This window comes from Urtica dioica, chromosome 3, assembly GCF_054948205.1.
Source record: "Urtica dioica subsp. dioica isolate 48M chromosome 3, U.dioica_male_clone48M_v1_H2, whole genome shotgun sequence".
Taxonomy (NCBI): Eukaryota; Viridiplantae; Streptophyta; class Magnoliopsida; order Rosales; family Urticaceae; genus Urtica; species Urtica dioica.
The window spans coordinates 47,316,087-47,332,639 of record NC_142758.1 but is presented as its reverse complement, the minus strand read 5'-3'; the positions used below and the strand labels follow the sequence as shown (position 1 = coordinate 47,332,639).

The window sequence follows — 16,553 nt, the reverse complement described above, 5'->3', positions numbered from 1 at the left end:
GGAAAGATGTCAAACCAGAAGTGAAAACATAACACCCGATATCTTTCCATACCAATTGCACTAAAAAATAAAGCCAACAAAACAACGTATCAACATAAGGGACCGATCTTCCTATTTTGATATTTTTCTATTATTTATTTACTCCGTATTCAAAACTTTCAAGATCAGACAGTGTATTTTTTTATTTATCATCAATAAAATTGTCTTCTCATTGATCTTCGTTTACTATAATATGCATACGCAATTATAATCATATATATTTTTTTTTTTTGTCGAATTGATCCTTCTAGAAGAGAATTTGAGGTTCATTGACAAATCTAATCGAATTTGCAACTCAAATATAGTGACTTTAAAGGTGTATTTTCGGCATCAAATACGGTATATAGGAGCTTCATTCAACAAAATAAAAATTAAATAAACTAACAGATTGTGACTTTTTTTTTTTTTTGGTTGAACATAGATTGTGACTAAAGCTTTGTATTGCTGAATATATATGCCAAACTAGGTCCTTAGATAAGCACAAAAGCTCATCAATTAAACAACCTCAAGCATATATCTTTAAAGGGCGGCGAATTAATGGATTTGGACCGAAAAACTTTATTTTTTGCACGTAAAAGATGCTTAATCATACATCAATGAAATTCAGAGATGCTAGTATAGTACTGCATATACCCCAAGTAGCGTATTGAAATCATATTTTTAAAATATTTACATTTATATAAGTGGTTCATAAGTCCTTAAGTCCCCAATAAAAATCATAGTGCTTCTCCTTTAAAATTATATTCATATTTTTCACATGCGACCCTTAAAAAGAAAGCATCAAATGCAATCTTATCTCTTAACTCTCATAAACGAATATTAAAATAAAATAAAAAATTTGCTAAGCTTCAAAAAAGCATTCAACAAGTGCTATATAATTCCATGGTCACCAAACCAAAGAAATCAATAATTAGAGCCAAACAAAGAAGAAAAAGAAGAAAAAAAATGTCAGGGGTTTGGAGAAATGAAGACCAACAATACCGATTCATTGTTTACAAAGCGGACTCATTTCCTAATTCCGAGAGGCTCACGAGAAGTCCTCTTCTCAGTCGCCCTAAACGCCACGTGGCGTTCAAGGATGTCATTGAGGAAGATAAAAGGTACGATAGCTATGAGCAAAAACCATTATGGAATAATAATAATTATATCAATAATAATAATAGTAAAAATCAAGAGAACGTTGACAAGGAAGCTGACGAGTTCATAAAGCACGAGCACAAGAAGTTCCAGTGGACTGCTGTTCAGAGCAACTCTTCTTCATTTTCTGGTTGAGATACAGAAAATTTGTATTTTTATTGATATATGGGCTGGCTAATCTCATATTTATTGTTTTTTATAAAAATTATACAGCTTTTAAATAATGTTCTTGAAAGCTTTTCTTTATAGGGCTTTTGAGTGTTTATCAAGCATAATATAATGTATATCATCACTAAATTAATACCATTGTGTAATACTGTTGAATAATTTCTATAAAGATAGTCTTTTTTTTTTTTTTTTTTTTTTTTGCGTGTGTGTGCATAAATTTAATTTATAAATACTATCTAGATTATAATTGTATGCGGGTGATCTTATGTCTCAAAAAAAAAAATGTTTAATAGGGAATATTTTTGCTTGTGAGTTTACACTCAGATAAAACGCTGGCTACGTCACTAATAATTTAGGGGTGAGACTTATACCAAGGATATATATTGATAGACTAGAATTTTATTTGATGATCAGTCAAAAAGTGTTCTAAAAAAAAATTGTTATGTTGGTGAGTAATTGAGCCTATAAAAGTCTTATCTTTCCCTAAAAAAAATTGAGCCTATTGTGATGAGATTTATGTATTAAAATAAACAGATCTGTGTTAAAAATTATTTTTTATATTCTATATAACAATTATTTATAATACGACCAAAAAGATATAATTTCTTAATGTTATGTAATATATGTCCGTTTGCCTTGCAAAAGCATTTTAAACTAGGAGAAACAATATAAACCAATGATTTCCTCATAATGATTTTCTCTAACAGATAGGAAATCTTAGGGCTAAAAAAACCACATAAAGAGTGTTAAAAGAAATCGATATTGTACAAGAATGTAGATTCAAATAAACAACACATAACAAACACTTAAACATTCTATTTCATGAATATGGACCATGTTATCTTTGATGTTTCTCTTTCTGTCTCTCCCTTCAACATAGACCATGGCATATTATTAAGAGAAAATTACATAATTAACCTAAAATAAGCGTCACTTTTTATATCTCACTCATATTTTCAAAACATTCAGCAGTAACCGTTTCTCTTTTATTCGGACAAAAATACCCCCATGTTTCAGAAATCTAGTCAACAGTTATTGAAATCTGGTTAACAAATATTAAAATTTGATTAATAATTATTGAAATCTGATTAACAGTTATTGAAATCTTGTTCAAAATATTGGTATATTAAAATCTAGTTAGCAGATATTGAAATTTGGTTAGCAGATATTGAAATCTGGCTAACGCTTATCAAAAATCTGGTTAACAGTTACTAAGGACAAAATGGATACTTAAAAAATTGAAACAGTTGTTTATGAAAACTAAAAGGTTCAGCGGCTAATATTGAAAAAATTACGAAAAAACTTATTTTCGGCTATTTCCACTATTATTAACTCTTTTTTATTAAAATAATTATAAAATAAAATAACGGCATGTCTTATTTTGATTGGAGTGATATAGAAAGAGACATATAATCTAGACTCCTATTTCATATAGATTTACGCATATAATTATTACGCCCCACAAATCAGAGGTGCTCTTCGACCTAGAAAAAAGGTTGAATGGAGATTTGTTCTTTTTCAGCACTTCGCGTGAGATCTCTTCAACATTATAGATTTATTTATTTATTCTTTTTCTATTTTTATGTGTTTCAATATCTAGATAGATATGGTTTTTGTATTATCACATCTTTGTTAGTTTTGTACTACCACATCTTTGTTTTCTGTGACTATATATCTATGATCACATCTGAATCTCATAAATGAGAGACATAATTTTTTTTTTTTTTTTTTTTTTTTTTTTTATATATATGAGCATGGATCTCAATTGAACAAATTAAAGGCCCGAAAATAAAGACCTTCGAGCAATTATGTTTGTAATTTCTTGAAATGGTTTCTTCTAATGACTCGGTTTACCTGAAAAATTGAAAAATTGAGAAACATATATTTTTTTCCTAGTATTTATGTTTGAGTAAGAAAAAAAAAACTTTTTCATGGGATATGATAACTCTGGTCAAATGGTGACTGTGGTTCGCTAGCACGAATCTTTAAGGCTACGTTGGTCTTTTACAACATAGTAAAATACTACTGATTGCCAAGTTTTTGAAAGACTTGGTAGCGAGGAGATATGCATCACGTTTCTCGAAGCCCATTTTTATGTCGCAAAGCTAATTCTTGCCAAATTTCGATGCTTCGTTGAAATTTTCATAGTAGATCGTAAGCAGGGTCGGCTTGACCTCTCTGCTTTAGACCTCACTAAATGAAGGCCTAAATCATATAGAAAAAAAGGCCTATTAACTTTATTTATTTTAGGCTCAAATAAATACGCTTTGGACCTCAAATAATTCTAGAGCCGGGCCGGATGGCAAGTAGTCTCTAGCAAGGCCACCAAACGAGCAATATGGTAAGACACGATCTCGCATCGCTCGCAAAGTTCCCAAGAGTTGAGTGAAAGTTTTTGTTCCACCATTACTTTTCTCCCCGAGTCGGAATCCAATCGCCGAATAGTCCGAGATCATATTACATGATAAATTTGCTTATAGCTCAATTCCATTTTTTTATTTACTTATGCAGGTTGCCCTTTTTTTATTTTCATCCATTATATAGTACATAACCATTTAAATATTTGTATCAGTTTTGGTCCATTCAATGATACTCGATTCCAAGTCCAAGTCTTACCCCTAAAGTCCAATTCAAACACTACGGGGAAAAAAAAAAAATTCAAATAAACAACAATGTCAAGCCTAGGGGACCTAAAAAAATGTTAAAATTCTACGAATTTCTGAAAGAATTTCGCTTAGGAGACCAATCTGCATAAACTTAGATAATATGTCAAATTATTATATGTGTCACGAAAGAATTCTGCAACATGGTCAAGACAATCCAATCTCATTATTTGGCTGTATGGCTTACAATTTTATTTATTTGCTTGGGATATATTAGATGATACGAAGTCTTTTTAATTCGTACCATGACATTAATCAGATCACTAAATTGTGGCACCCACATGTCTAATCATAACCAACTAGCCTTCATTAACTTTTATTTGTTATTATTTTTTGTATCATGTGGAATAGAATTCTATTCCGTTTCGCTTGATATCCATAACTGAAGTGGAAGTCTTACCTGTTTTTAATTTTTGTAAGAAAACAGATTATACTAAATTTTTGTTTATTCTTCCATTTTTCATTTGATGGAAATTATGCCACTCTCGCAACAAACCACTCTGTTTTAACTCCAATTTGTCTGAAAACAGAACAAATTCCTCGTTCAGTATATTTGATCTATGGATTATATCATATGCCTATTATAACAGATTGAAGCCAAAAAAATATGCCTATTATAGATATATAATTTTTATGGAGAAATCTTCATTCGCATCATACGTCATATATAAAGGAAGTTATAAAGTTACTTCGCTTTTACAGTAAAAAAAAAAAAAAAAAAAAATAGGGCTTATTTAGGTACACCTTTTTCACAATTTTTTCTTATGAAAAATCTGTTTAATTATTAATAATTTTCTTTATCTTTCTTATCATCTTTTAAAATTACCGTACTATTCGTAACATCTTTCTTGATTCTCTCTCACACACAGACACAGATAAAGAGATAAGTTATTATCTACGCTGGCAAATAATAAAAGCTGGGAAAAAAACTTAAAAAGAGAAACAAAATGAATCGTAGCAATCATATAGGTAATAAGTAATAACTAAACTAGCTAATTTGTAAATATTTAAATGAAAAAAAAAAGCGTACAACCAAGCCCTCTTCTTTCCTTGCTAAAAAGAAACCCTAGCTAGAAAAAAAAAGGTGACTGCTCTTTCAATGGTGCCAATGGCAATTCAGTGAATAGAGCGACAAAGAGGACACGTGGCACATTGCTTGTTGACGACGAACCACTTGTCCAAGCAAGTCTTGTGGAAGAAATGTCTGCACGACAACTCGCTCACTTCCTCTTCGGCCTCAAATCCACACAGACACACACAACACTCTGTCGTTGTCGTTTTTGCCGTATCATTGTCGTTTTCCCTGAAATAATGGCTGCTCGAGATTATCCTCCTCTTTCTCTCTGTTTCCTCTGAGGAGGCCGAGATTGAAAAAAGGATCGTGATAATGTAGTGAATCGCAGATCTAACCACGTCCTTCACGAGCCTCGCTGATAAAACGCTGTTCATGATTATCAGTGGTAAAGCTCCTTCGGCCGAGCTTGGAAAGCTTGAGATTCCCATTTTTTTTTTTTTTTTTGGTGTTATTTAGCTTTAGGCTTTTGGTTTTATTTTCGCAAAATATATACACATGGGCTGGCTTTCTGAACCCTGGTTAAGTTACTACACTTAACCATGGTAAGGGTTTGTGGAAGCGACACGTGTCGAGACGGGACACGTGTGACCAATGCGACCGAGTGAAGGAACGGAAAAGACTTCACATAAATTAATCAATTAAAAGGAGTGTAACGTATTGAGATGGACACGTGTCCACGAATTTGGGAGAGCCAATAGCTGAGTGATATGTGGCAAAAGGCATATAGAAGTTTCTTGATCTTTTGTTTTGACGCTAGATTTCTTTTGGGGGTGTTGAATTTGCCACGTGCTTATATTGGAAATCAAGCAAGTGTCATCACTCGTGTCTACTTGACTCGGTGAGGGATTAGATGATTGAAATTCTTTGACCACCCCAATTTAACAAACAAAATAGATGCGATATCAATAATTGATTTTCTTTATTTAATTTTTTGACGTGAAATAAGGAATTACTCTTCTAACTTTTATGGAAGAGGAGATTATACATAACATGACGTAGTACATGCGAATGCAATGCAACGCAACAAAATCCATGTGACTCGTGAACATGGCAGAGGTTATATATATATATATATATATATATATATATATATATATATATATATATATATATATATTACGTCTGTGTGCTTGTAGTGGAATGGAAAGTAGTCGTGTTGTTGAACTGATAATTTTTTTTTTTATTCAGCTATACTATATATAGTGAAACCAACTATGACAAATGCTAAATCTGCTTCGAACACCTTTTTTTTTATCTCTTTCTCTTTTTACCTTCACTTTTAGCACCAAGATTCCAAAAAAACACAACTTTCTTTCAAAGATAAGATTCTTTAAATTCTTTTACCAATGACTTAGAGCGGAGTATTAAATGTAGGCATTTAGAGTGAAGAAGATGTTTATTGTGTTTGAATCAAAATTCGCATCGTTATTGGAACTAATTGTTTTGTTTAACCGAAATTTCCAACAAGATCAAAATAGAACTTCTGTTTTAGTCCTACACACAATTAAAATTAAAAAAAAAAAAAAAATTGGAAACGACCCACATTTTCAAAAGAAAAAAAAAATCTAAAACCGGTATAGTATATTTCACAAAGGACCAATATATTTCGAATTAGCGCAGTCGACAAAGCCAGGCGGTTCAAAATTCGAATGGTCGAACTCAACACAATGGATACTATTTTCAAGTGACATTGTAGGTAGTGATTAGTGAATCTATGGTGATTCTCCGACTCCTCAACACACAACCGAAAAGGGAGACGAATATACACCATCAAAGACATTTACCACCTCAAGATCAATCACTACACATTCGATTCGTCGTCGCAACTAGAATCCGATCCTCTAATCATCACTTTAGTATCAACATACTTTGATTGAAAACTATAGGAAAAAAAAATGAAACTCCCATGGAATACTAATATGTATGATATTTATTATATATATATATATATATATATATAATAAATATCATATATATATATATAGTTTTGGAGGGAAGTAAAGCTTAATATTGAAAGGCAGGTACATGAACTCGGAAAAAGAAAAAATACAGTTGTAAATAGTGAAAGTAACCACTATGACAAATGTTATATCCGCATTTAGCATCTTTCTCCTCAATTTCTTCCACTCAGCGCGAAGATTCCACAAAAGGAACCATTTTTTTTATAAAGATAAGATTCTAGATTATTGTATAAAAAGTGAACATTATGAGATTCTACAAGGTTTATGTAAAGAGCTAAAAAAGAATAGGTAAAAAACACATGGGTATTTTAATGGGGGTTTGATTCCCACTATCTAACGAGTAATCTCATCTGAAGTCACACTCTCTTTCTCTCTCTCTCTTTCTTTCTTTTGTTGGCTGAAATAAGCTTTCTCTGCACTTGCAAAACGATTTTGAAACATCGTCCATTCTTTTCTACACCTCTCTCTCACCTGAAACATTCAAACCATAATCACACCTCGTTCCTTTTTTTTACCCCTCTATATATTGACATAAATTAACCACAATTTTTTTTTTTTTAACTTACTCCTTGCCATGGTGCCTTTCCATTGTATGATTCACCCTAATAAAAATCAGAAAACTCAATTTAGTTTTTTCGTTTCTACCGCAAAACCTAGAAGAATAAAGAAACGTCCTGATTTCGACAGATTTTATTTTACCTGGCTCCCGAGCGAAGGAGTGGATTGATGAAGAATCCACTGTGAATCTACCACTCCTATTTTCTCATGAGCAGGCTGCTTATAAAGAGTGTTACAATTAGTATAATCTCTAAAACCGAATAGAGCTTAAATAAATAAATAAAATTGAGGAGTGACTGGCTCACCTCTACACATTTTCTAAGGGCAAAGTCGAGTCCCCAACCGTGGACCAAGTCATTCTGTAGATGCCAAAGTACATGTAATCAATATTATGATTGGAGGCTCAGAGAATGAATTGCCCTATAAAATTTCTGACTGTTGATAAAAAAAGGGCTTCTGTAGATCAAGCCGTGTTTTTACCTGTATCATATGCCACACGCAGCGCCAGGCATCTCGAGAGAACACTGGAGCCATGATCTCCACAAAACTGAATAAAAAAATAAATAAAGTAAATGCGAATAGTAATAAGTTGAATTCTGTCATTAGTACGGTGAGAACCAAGTTTCTCTTTTCAATTCAAGGTTTCTTACGCTGCGCAGGGAGGTAATAGTGGATCGGTACACCAGCCCGCTTTCTCTTGTGTTATTCTGTAAACAAATCGAAGAGAGTTGGATTAAAAGATATTAAATGTGGATAGAAGTGATTTTTTTTACAGCGAGGTTCCGTTATTCTTACTTGTGCACTTCGCGATCACCTCGCCTCTTGGTCATCTGCCATGTTAGCCCTTTGTTTGGCTCTAAACCAGGCTGCGAAATCTCCAAACCGTGCTTTCTCACTTGTTTTATGTACCTGAAAACGGGGCACCGAAAGTTATATGCGTTCGTGAGTAAATTGATTATAACTATATTATGTGCAATGTAAACCAAAACCACTGATTGAAACTCACTCTTCAGCATTGAAATGCTGAACTCCAAGGTCTTCATCCCAGATGAATATATAGTCATACGGAGCCACGATGTCGGGATGTAAAAATCTCTTTGCGTACCACCTTGAAATAATTCAGTGCATTACGATTTTTTAGAATAATTTAAAGCAAACTGCGCGTCGGAATCAAGGTTAATTAGGAAAAAAAAATTAATTTTTTTACGAATCGGAAATTCTTACCATTTTGTTTGCTTGCGGACACTCACATGAATAGCACGCTTTGACCACTCAAACTCTTCCCATTCAGATGTTCGGCCATCATAGTGAAATAAAAGGAAGGTAAAGTTTTCTGAGAACTGTTGAAGAAGCATAGTTAGCACTTAATTTTTGCACAAAAGAAGCCATCTTGAGAGTGGAAAAATGGATAGAGGAAGTGATATTTACCTTTTTAACACATGCATCAATGTTGTGTCTTTGATCATACCCGACAGTGAAGGTGACAAGGTACTTGGGCGAACTAGTTAAATCCTGCAAACACCAAATATTAAGGCAAATCTAGCTTCACGTAACTGAATCTATTTACCAAATTGTATCAAATTTAAAGTTTAACACTGGCTTATTCTCTAGAAATGAAATTTGAAGCCAAAAATATGTATACAACTGAAATTAGAGTACCCACCTCACTCGGTTCACCCCAAAGTCTCCTTGGATAGAAATCTGATGTGGCTGCAACGATTCCAGGCGCCAATCTTTCTGCGCCTCTGGGATTTGATGTGACCCAAATCTTCAGGAGACACAAAAATGATAATAATAAAAAAATGATTCACAATTCCCAGAAATATTTGAAGACAACGTAGGATTTATCAGGAGTTTAAACCCATCCGTATAAGGAAAAAAACACTTGAGAATTAAAGCGTGTACCTTTGATGTATCATTCGGTGGTCGCTCTCGACCTGAACTGAAATTATTAGTAGTTGAGGAAGGCAAAGAAGATAATTGATCGGAGAGACCTAATCTGTTGTCCTTCGTGTATGAGACATCGATTGTAGGAAGAAGGCTGGTTGAAATATTCAGCTGGAAAATATAACGCACACATCTTTCAAGGAACAAAAAAAAATGGAAAACACGAATCGTGAACTAAATGAATATCAGAAATGTACCCTGGTTATTGATAACGACGGAAAGGAAACACCTATGAAGAAGCCCAACACTACTCCTAGAAAAGTCGTCACAATAAGCCTCATAGTCTCGTTTGGTTTTCTACTCGCTGGACTGCATCAAAAGAAAGTGAATTTGATTAGATCAACGCAATTCCGTTTATGAATTCCCAAAAAAAAAAAAAATTATCGAAAAAGAACACGAAGATACAAACCTGCGAGTAAGGATTCCCATATTACTTACAACTTCTTCGACTGTTTCCTCACCACAAATACAAATCAGCCTCGCGTCGAAGATTATAGCTCATCTTCAGTACTTAACAGACAAGCGAAGCAATGGAAGCGCTCTGAAATCGTTATCAATTTTTTAGTACACCAAAAACGCATATTTAAACCATCAAAATGAACAACAACAAAATTGCAGATTCTACACTCAAAACAACTACACATGAGCAGGTGATAGTGGTAATATAATTATTATTAATAATATGAAAGTCTTCTTCAAAATCACATAATCAAAGTTCAACTGATATAAAGGAATCCATGTGCAAACTTAGATAATCAATCAAACTATAAAACTACTAAGCTACGCACCCACGTGGTTAATCTCGAAGTAATACCTGAATGTCTACTAGTTCTCATTAATGAAGGCCAAACTTAGCAACGAACATGAATACAATACAAACAGCTGTGATTTTGCTTAATTTTGAAGATACGAAGTTAGATCAAACGAATAAAGATTTAATATTTTTTTCGAATATTGCAAAGAAGCCTTGGTAATACCGTGAATCTGAAAAATTATACTAGCGACTCAAGAAAAAAAAAATCAAGTATCATATATAAAATATGAAAGCATAAGAGCCTTAGCGTAGCTTTGATTCAACCCAAAGGAAAAATGTCAATGGTCAACAATCGCCTAACTTAAAATTCGAAAAATCAACTTTTTATCGACCTTCCTATTTTCTCCATATAGAAATTTCTCGGCATCCAAACAGAATTGAAAACCAGAGCGACAGAGAGAGAGAGAGAGTTCAAATAGATGGAGAAACAAACCTGAATGAGGATGATAAAGAACCGAATATTGAAACGGGAAACAAATTCCTGAATCGCCGGAGCAAGATCTGGCTCCAATGGAAACCTTCCGCGAAGCAGAGATTCACGAGGAAACTCACCCAAACATAAAAAAAGAAAGAAAAAACTTCGTGATCGTTTTTCTTTCCCCTAATAAGAGGAAAAAACGGCGTGAAAGGAAAATACAATTAAAAAAGAAAAACTAAAAACAAAAAGATTTGAAACGAAATTCTGATTAGCTCTCTCAGATTTCGTTTTCTGAATCGTTTTGCTATGAAAGTCAAATACAGAAAAATATGAAATCTTGGTCTTCTAAGTTGTCTGTGATTTGATAGTTGTGATTTTGAGAGCTTAAAGAGAGAAAATTTAGTCTTCTTCGGTGGAGGGAAATTTCATTTTTATGACTTCCTCTGCAAATTTTTGTTCATATTATTACTGCGTATATATGCGCGTGTGTTATATAACTTATTCTTATATTTACGAAATGTATTTTTTATTTTTAAAACAAAATTGGCACTGTATGATCAGCAATCTTGATTTATATGAGACTATTTTTGTTATTGAATTTTGATTTATTAGGGTAGCTTACACAGATATGATTTATTTTTATTTGTTTTGAGGGATAATGATAAATAAAAGTTTGAAAATTGAAACCAAGTACGTAATTTATTTCTTTTTATTGGCGAGAGAGACTATTCTTATTTTTAAATAAAAATATATATATTTATTTCCTACTTCATGTATTTCTCTCTGTTTCGAATGATATTTTACTCTTAAACTGTTTTTGACTAAATAATTCTCAAATTATTGTTTTACAAATTGTTAGTACTTTTTTTATTAGAAAATTATTATTTTCAAATAAAATCAAAACCTAATCAACTTAAAAATATATCTACAAACTTAAATATTATTTTTTTAATATAACTATCTTTAAAAATTTTACTCTTAACTATCTAAGATGATTTAACTTTTATTTAGTGTTTTTAAACAGTATAATGTCAATTGCGTTTGCTTGATATTGTTTTTACTTGACCTTTTTTTTTTTTTTTTTTGCTTGAATTGCGTAATAATTTATAAATTAAGAAAATAAATACATGAAGAGATATTGATTTTACAGGCTAGAATAAAATGAGATAGGTGACTTAGAATTCTTATTTCTTAAATTTATAATTTTCGTATTCAGCAGTTTTTTTTAACATTAGTTCAAGACATTTCATTAAATAAGGAGCGTACTATTAAAAAAAATACAAATATCAAAAATTTTCCAACATGGAAAAATAAGACATCAAGACAATAATGGTTCAAGACTAAAATCTTGTAAATCCACGTCGTATAAGAACTTTCTATGACTTGAAGATAAATCACACTAAAATTTGAGCAATTCAATAGCTATATCACTATATCCTCCAGGATTAATGCATAAACCGAAATGTTTGAGGACTATTAACCGTGGATAAAGAAATTCGAATGTCTGCACCGCTAAATGACTGACATAAAACTCGAACTAAAATTTCGAAAGATGATTAAATAATCTTAGAGGCGCGAAACCTACCCAAAAACAGTTGACAGTACTTCAAAGTTTAAAAACCTAACGCATATATAAAAAACGGTAAAGAACTAATTAAAAAAAATACAAGCTAGTAATTTTAACCCTAAAAACAACTAGAACCTTGAAAAGTAACTTTCCAGGAAAAAAAAAATCTACCCTAAACCCACAAAATCACATATGAGGAGCCCTTGCCCTAGAAGAAACATAAAAGCGAGACTTATGGGGAAGACAATTACCGTAGAGTACCCCCGAGAGACACTTAGGGTCCACATACATAGAGTTGTTGATTCACAGCGCCGAGGCAGTGATAATGTTGAGGGATGTCGATAAAAAAAATAAAAATAAAAAACCATATGAGTGAGAGGCTCATCCACGACTAATGGAGAGCGCCATGTGAGATCGGCAACGGGACAGGGTCATAGATTTGCAAACCCGGCATGAAGGAGCTTGAAGTTGAGGTCAATGAGACTCGCCAAAACAAAACAATCTCCTTTTCGGTGACGCCAAATATATATATAATTGCCAAAGTACACCTGAAGTGGTCGAAATTCCCCCGAGCGAGCATCATGAAGTAGGGTTTTTCACCAAAATCAATCAAAAAATCAGACCTGACCAATCTAAATAAATTAAACCAGACCAAACCAAATAGGATACAAATCATTAAAAGTCATCATCAGAAAATATCGCAAGGTAAAAATATCAAAAAAATTACATTATCTAATAAATATTTTGCGTGAAACTAAATGAACTCATTTTATGTTGCACAAATTATTTGCATAACGAAAAATGCAGATATTAGTTATATAAAGAAATCAAGAAAATTGACTCAATCTAAAATATGACAATACAAATTTATTTATTTATTGTGTCATTCTGAGTGTATTTGAACTATACTTTGTAGGTCAAAAATGGATTTAAATTAGATTGAAATTGGATTAATAGACTGCTGAAAATGAAAGAAATACGAAAATAAGTTGGGTGAATGAGACTGAGCGCGAAAACGAATGTGAGTATTAGCTATGTACATATTTTGCATTGTAATTTAGTCTTTTTAGTATTTTATTGTCTTGGCTATTTATTATTTATCCTTGAATATTTCATTATCACTTGGTTAAATTACAATAGCAAAACTTAGCCCCCATTTTCGGCTCTCTCCCATATGCTTTTTCTCTTTTTGTATGTTAAGAGTTGGAATAAGAAAAGTTAGAGGTAGTTTTGTAGGAAAAGAAAAAAATTTATAATATTTTTAATTTTGTGATAAATGTGTATATTCTATTAAATTATTTAGGAGTATATTTTATCATATTAATCATCGCAGTTCCCCTTGGTAATTTCGTATGAAACAATTGAGGCTTAAATAAATGTCTCAAATTAATTCCAGAAGTGCCATTCTCCATCAATTTTGTGAATCGTAAGTCAAAACGTAGTTTACACTTTGTATACACGTATTTAAATAATCTGTTGAAAAAGGTCGAACCTCTCGGCCTTAAAGATATTATTATATGAGCAACATGCTAATAAATAATATCTTAAAGAACTTGACTTCATGGAAAGAAATATTCAAAGAGAATTAATTAAAGACAATTACGTGAGGCAATGAAGAGAGTGAAGGGAACGGCACAGTGACTCAGATGGTCTAGGTGGTGATGAGAGTGATGATGACTCCGCCCAATACACTGCCCATTAGTCCTTTTTGTCTATGGTCCGTAACCATTGAACCTTATTTTTTTTTTTCATGCTTGTTGATGCTGTGTGCTTCAGCTGGAACCCTTTTACAGCTTATGTGTGTTTAACTTCAATTGCTTCTCTGATTGTTCAAGACTATGTTCAAACTCTGTTGTTTTTGGAATATCTTTTGATTGCTTCAGTTCTCTTGTATATGCTAAGACTGTTTGCTGTTTTTCCTCCCTCTGTCTTGATCGATCATTGTCTTTGGTATGTTTTGAGGCAATCAAGGGGAGAGGCGTCACGAGAGTAATTTATTTTGACATGAGGTCATTTATTTTGACACTCTTTTCTGGTCATGACGCTTGTTTGAGAACTGCTCTGGAAGTTCTTGCCTAAAAAATAGCCAAAGGGAGAGATTGTTGTTACGTTATAAGTTGGATTTATTTTTTAGTGCAAGTTGTATGGAAAGATGTCGGTCTTCATGCTCCAACTTCTGGTAAGACATCCTTCCTCCTGTGCGCAGACATTATTTCTGGCAAGTTTCGGATTTTACCAGATTGCCTCGCTGGTGACTTTATTACGTGATATTCTTGCGAGAATGGGTAAGGAAACCCTAGATACACTTCTAGGTTTGTACAGCTGCTAGAAAAGCCCTGCACTTTCCCCTTAGCAGCTTCGACGTTTTTTCAAAATACTTAGAACTCCTAGACGTGCAAGACCGACGGATTGGGAGGCTTTGTGTTTTGATAAGAGCGGTGTTATTCACCAAATACTATTCGAGAAGATTGAGTGTTTGAGTTCTGTGTTTACGTGATTGAAGACTCACGTGCTTTTGAAGACTGAAGTCACTGTCAAGCGCATGTGATACTATTGGCCAAAATTATATAATTCGGAATAAATTCTAAAGAGGCACGATGCTTGAACTCAAGAACTCTCAACCAAATGATGTGTGAGATTACCATTAGACTAAACTAGCTAATACGTATCTCTTGTATACTTTAAATAGAGAAATATATAGTTTTTTCTAATCATAAAAAGATAGAAAGTCATAAAAAAAAAAAATAACAACAATAATAAAGAGAGTGATAAGAATATATTAAGGGCCAACATACACACAGTAGATTGACCCGACAATGTTAATTAGCATTCAAATTTCCGTGACCTTGCTCATTTTTATTTATTTATTTTTTTAACAATATAGTAAACTCAGTATTGATACGTTGCTATTTGAAGTTTTAAACGTCAAGGACAACCCATAACTTAGCCACTCAAAGTCTAAACATTTCTATCTAAGTAGTAGGGCCAAACAAAATGGGTACAAAGAATGGTCAAGGTCAATAATCTATGATCAGAGTCTCTTGTGGGCTAAAGGTCAAAACCGTTAATTTGATGCAAAGAAATTTTTAAACAATTTCTCAAAGAAAAACTTACTTATGCCAAGATTCTAGGTATAATTGTCTCTAAAAACTAATCTATTCTAAAGAGAAAAATAATAGAGGATGTTGTGTGATTTGTGAGATTTCTAGAGTGGAATGAGTTATCAGAGCTTAACTTGCTTCCATCATCAAACTTGTATTTTATAGTGATGATTTTTTCATAATACTCAGACTGATCATTAGACCTACAATCTTGAGTTGTTTAAAGATATCATTGAGTTCATGACTTCAAAACTTCCTTTGATAGCTTCAAAACGGTTTTCTTTAGGGTTAACTATCTTGAACGTGGCTTCAATGTGTTATTTTTCTTTTACTATTCATTGAGTAGTCTTATTTTCGAGCTAGCTTCTCAAAGGATTTTGGGATTCCATTGTGAAAGATACATTTTTTTTATGAAGAACTCTTTAATTAAACAGAGTGGAATGTTAGGTTTTTGGTTGACCTAGATGAAGAAAATGTTGCAAAATATTCTATGCATTTATCAATTGAAATTAAGAGCAGCGCAAAATTTCTAAGCATTTATAAAAATGAAATAAAGAGCAAAAGAACTAATAACAATATGGATGGGAAGTTGGGATCAAGGATAAATTAGGCAGGCCTTTCACAAGTTGTATAGGGAGTTTGGTGTACGATCCTTTACCTAACAATTTTCCTTCACATTATTCTAACTCATGCTTTATCTACTCTACACGTGTCGTTTCTATTATGATGCAAGTTATAATAACTTATATAGATCTCATCTTACAGTAAAACATCATAAAAGTTTGAAACGCAAATGTAAGTTTTTAGCCTTTTTAAAATTAGAATTTGTGTTGTTAGCCCTTTTGAAACGAGAATTTGAGTTTTTATCCTTCATCAAATCATAATTTGAGTTTTTTCTTTGTTCGATTAATTTTTTATTTCTTTAAAATTTCCGATAGGTGTCGATAATTGACGGATATCAAAGGAGCAATGATATGCCACATTTATCCCTAAAAATATATTGTCATATTTATTAATGTAAAGTAAACAAAACATGACATTCACGTCCATATATTCTCCAAAATTCATTCTTCAGGTTAAAATGTGTTGGAAAGATTAAAGTATC

The 16,553-nt window shown here is 32.5% G+C and overlaps 2 protein-coding genes across 2 annotated transcripts; both read right to left on the bottom strand.

The window, feature by feature from the left end:
• Positions 1-4,943: 4,943 nt before the first annotated feature.
• On the bottom strand, positions 4,944-5,546 carry LOC149403254 (RING/U-box superfamily protein). The gene has a single exon (XM_089609744.1). The coding sequence runs from the start codon at positions 5,508-5,510 to the stop codon at positions 5,124-5,126; it is 387 nt and encodes a 128-aa protein (XP_089465870.1). The 5' UTR covers positions 5,511-5,546; the 3' UTR covers positions 4,944-5,123.
• A 1,544-nt stretch (positions 5,547-7,090) lies between these two features.
• On the bottom strand, positions 7,091-11,260 carry LOC149403253 (uncharacterized). Its single transcript, XM_089609168.1, has 15 exons — positions 10,796-11,260; positions 9,958-10,089; positions 9,746-9,857; positions 9,507-9,659; positions 9,265-9,369; positions 9,030-9,113; positions 8,826-8,941; positions 8,608-8,709; positions 8,397-8,510; positions 8,252-8,308; positions 8,082-8,148; positions 7,907-7,960; positions 7,743-7,817; positions 7,610-7,645; positions 7,091-7,514 (listed from the first exon to the last, which is right to left on the bottom strand). Exons 2-15 carry the CDS (start codon positions 9,975-9,977, stop codon positions 7,377-7,379), a joined length of 1,233 nt encoding a protein of 410 aa, XP_089465294.1. The 5' UTR covers positions 9,978-10,089; positions 10,796-11,260; the 3' UTR covers positions 7,091-7,376.
• Positions 11,261-16,553: the final 5,293 nt, after the last annotated feature.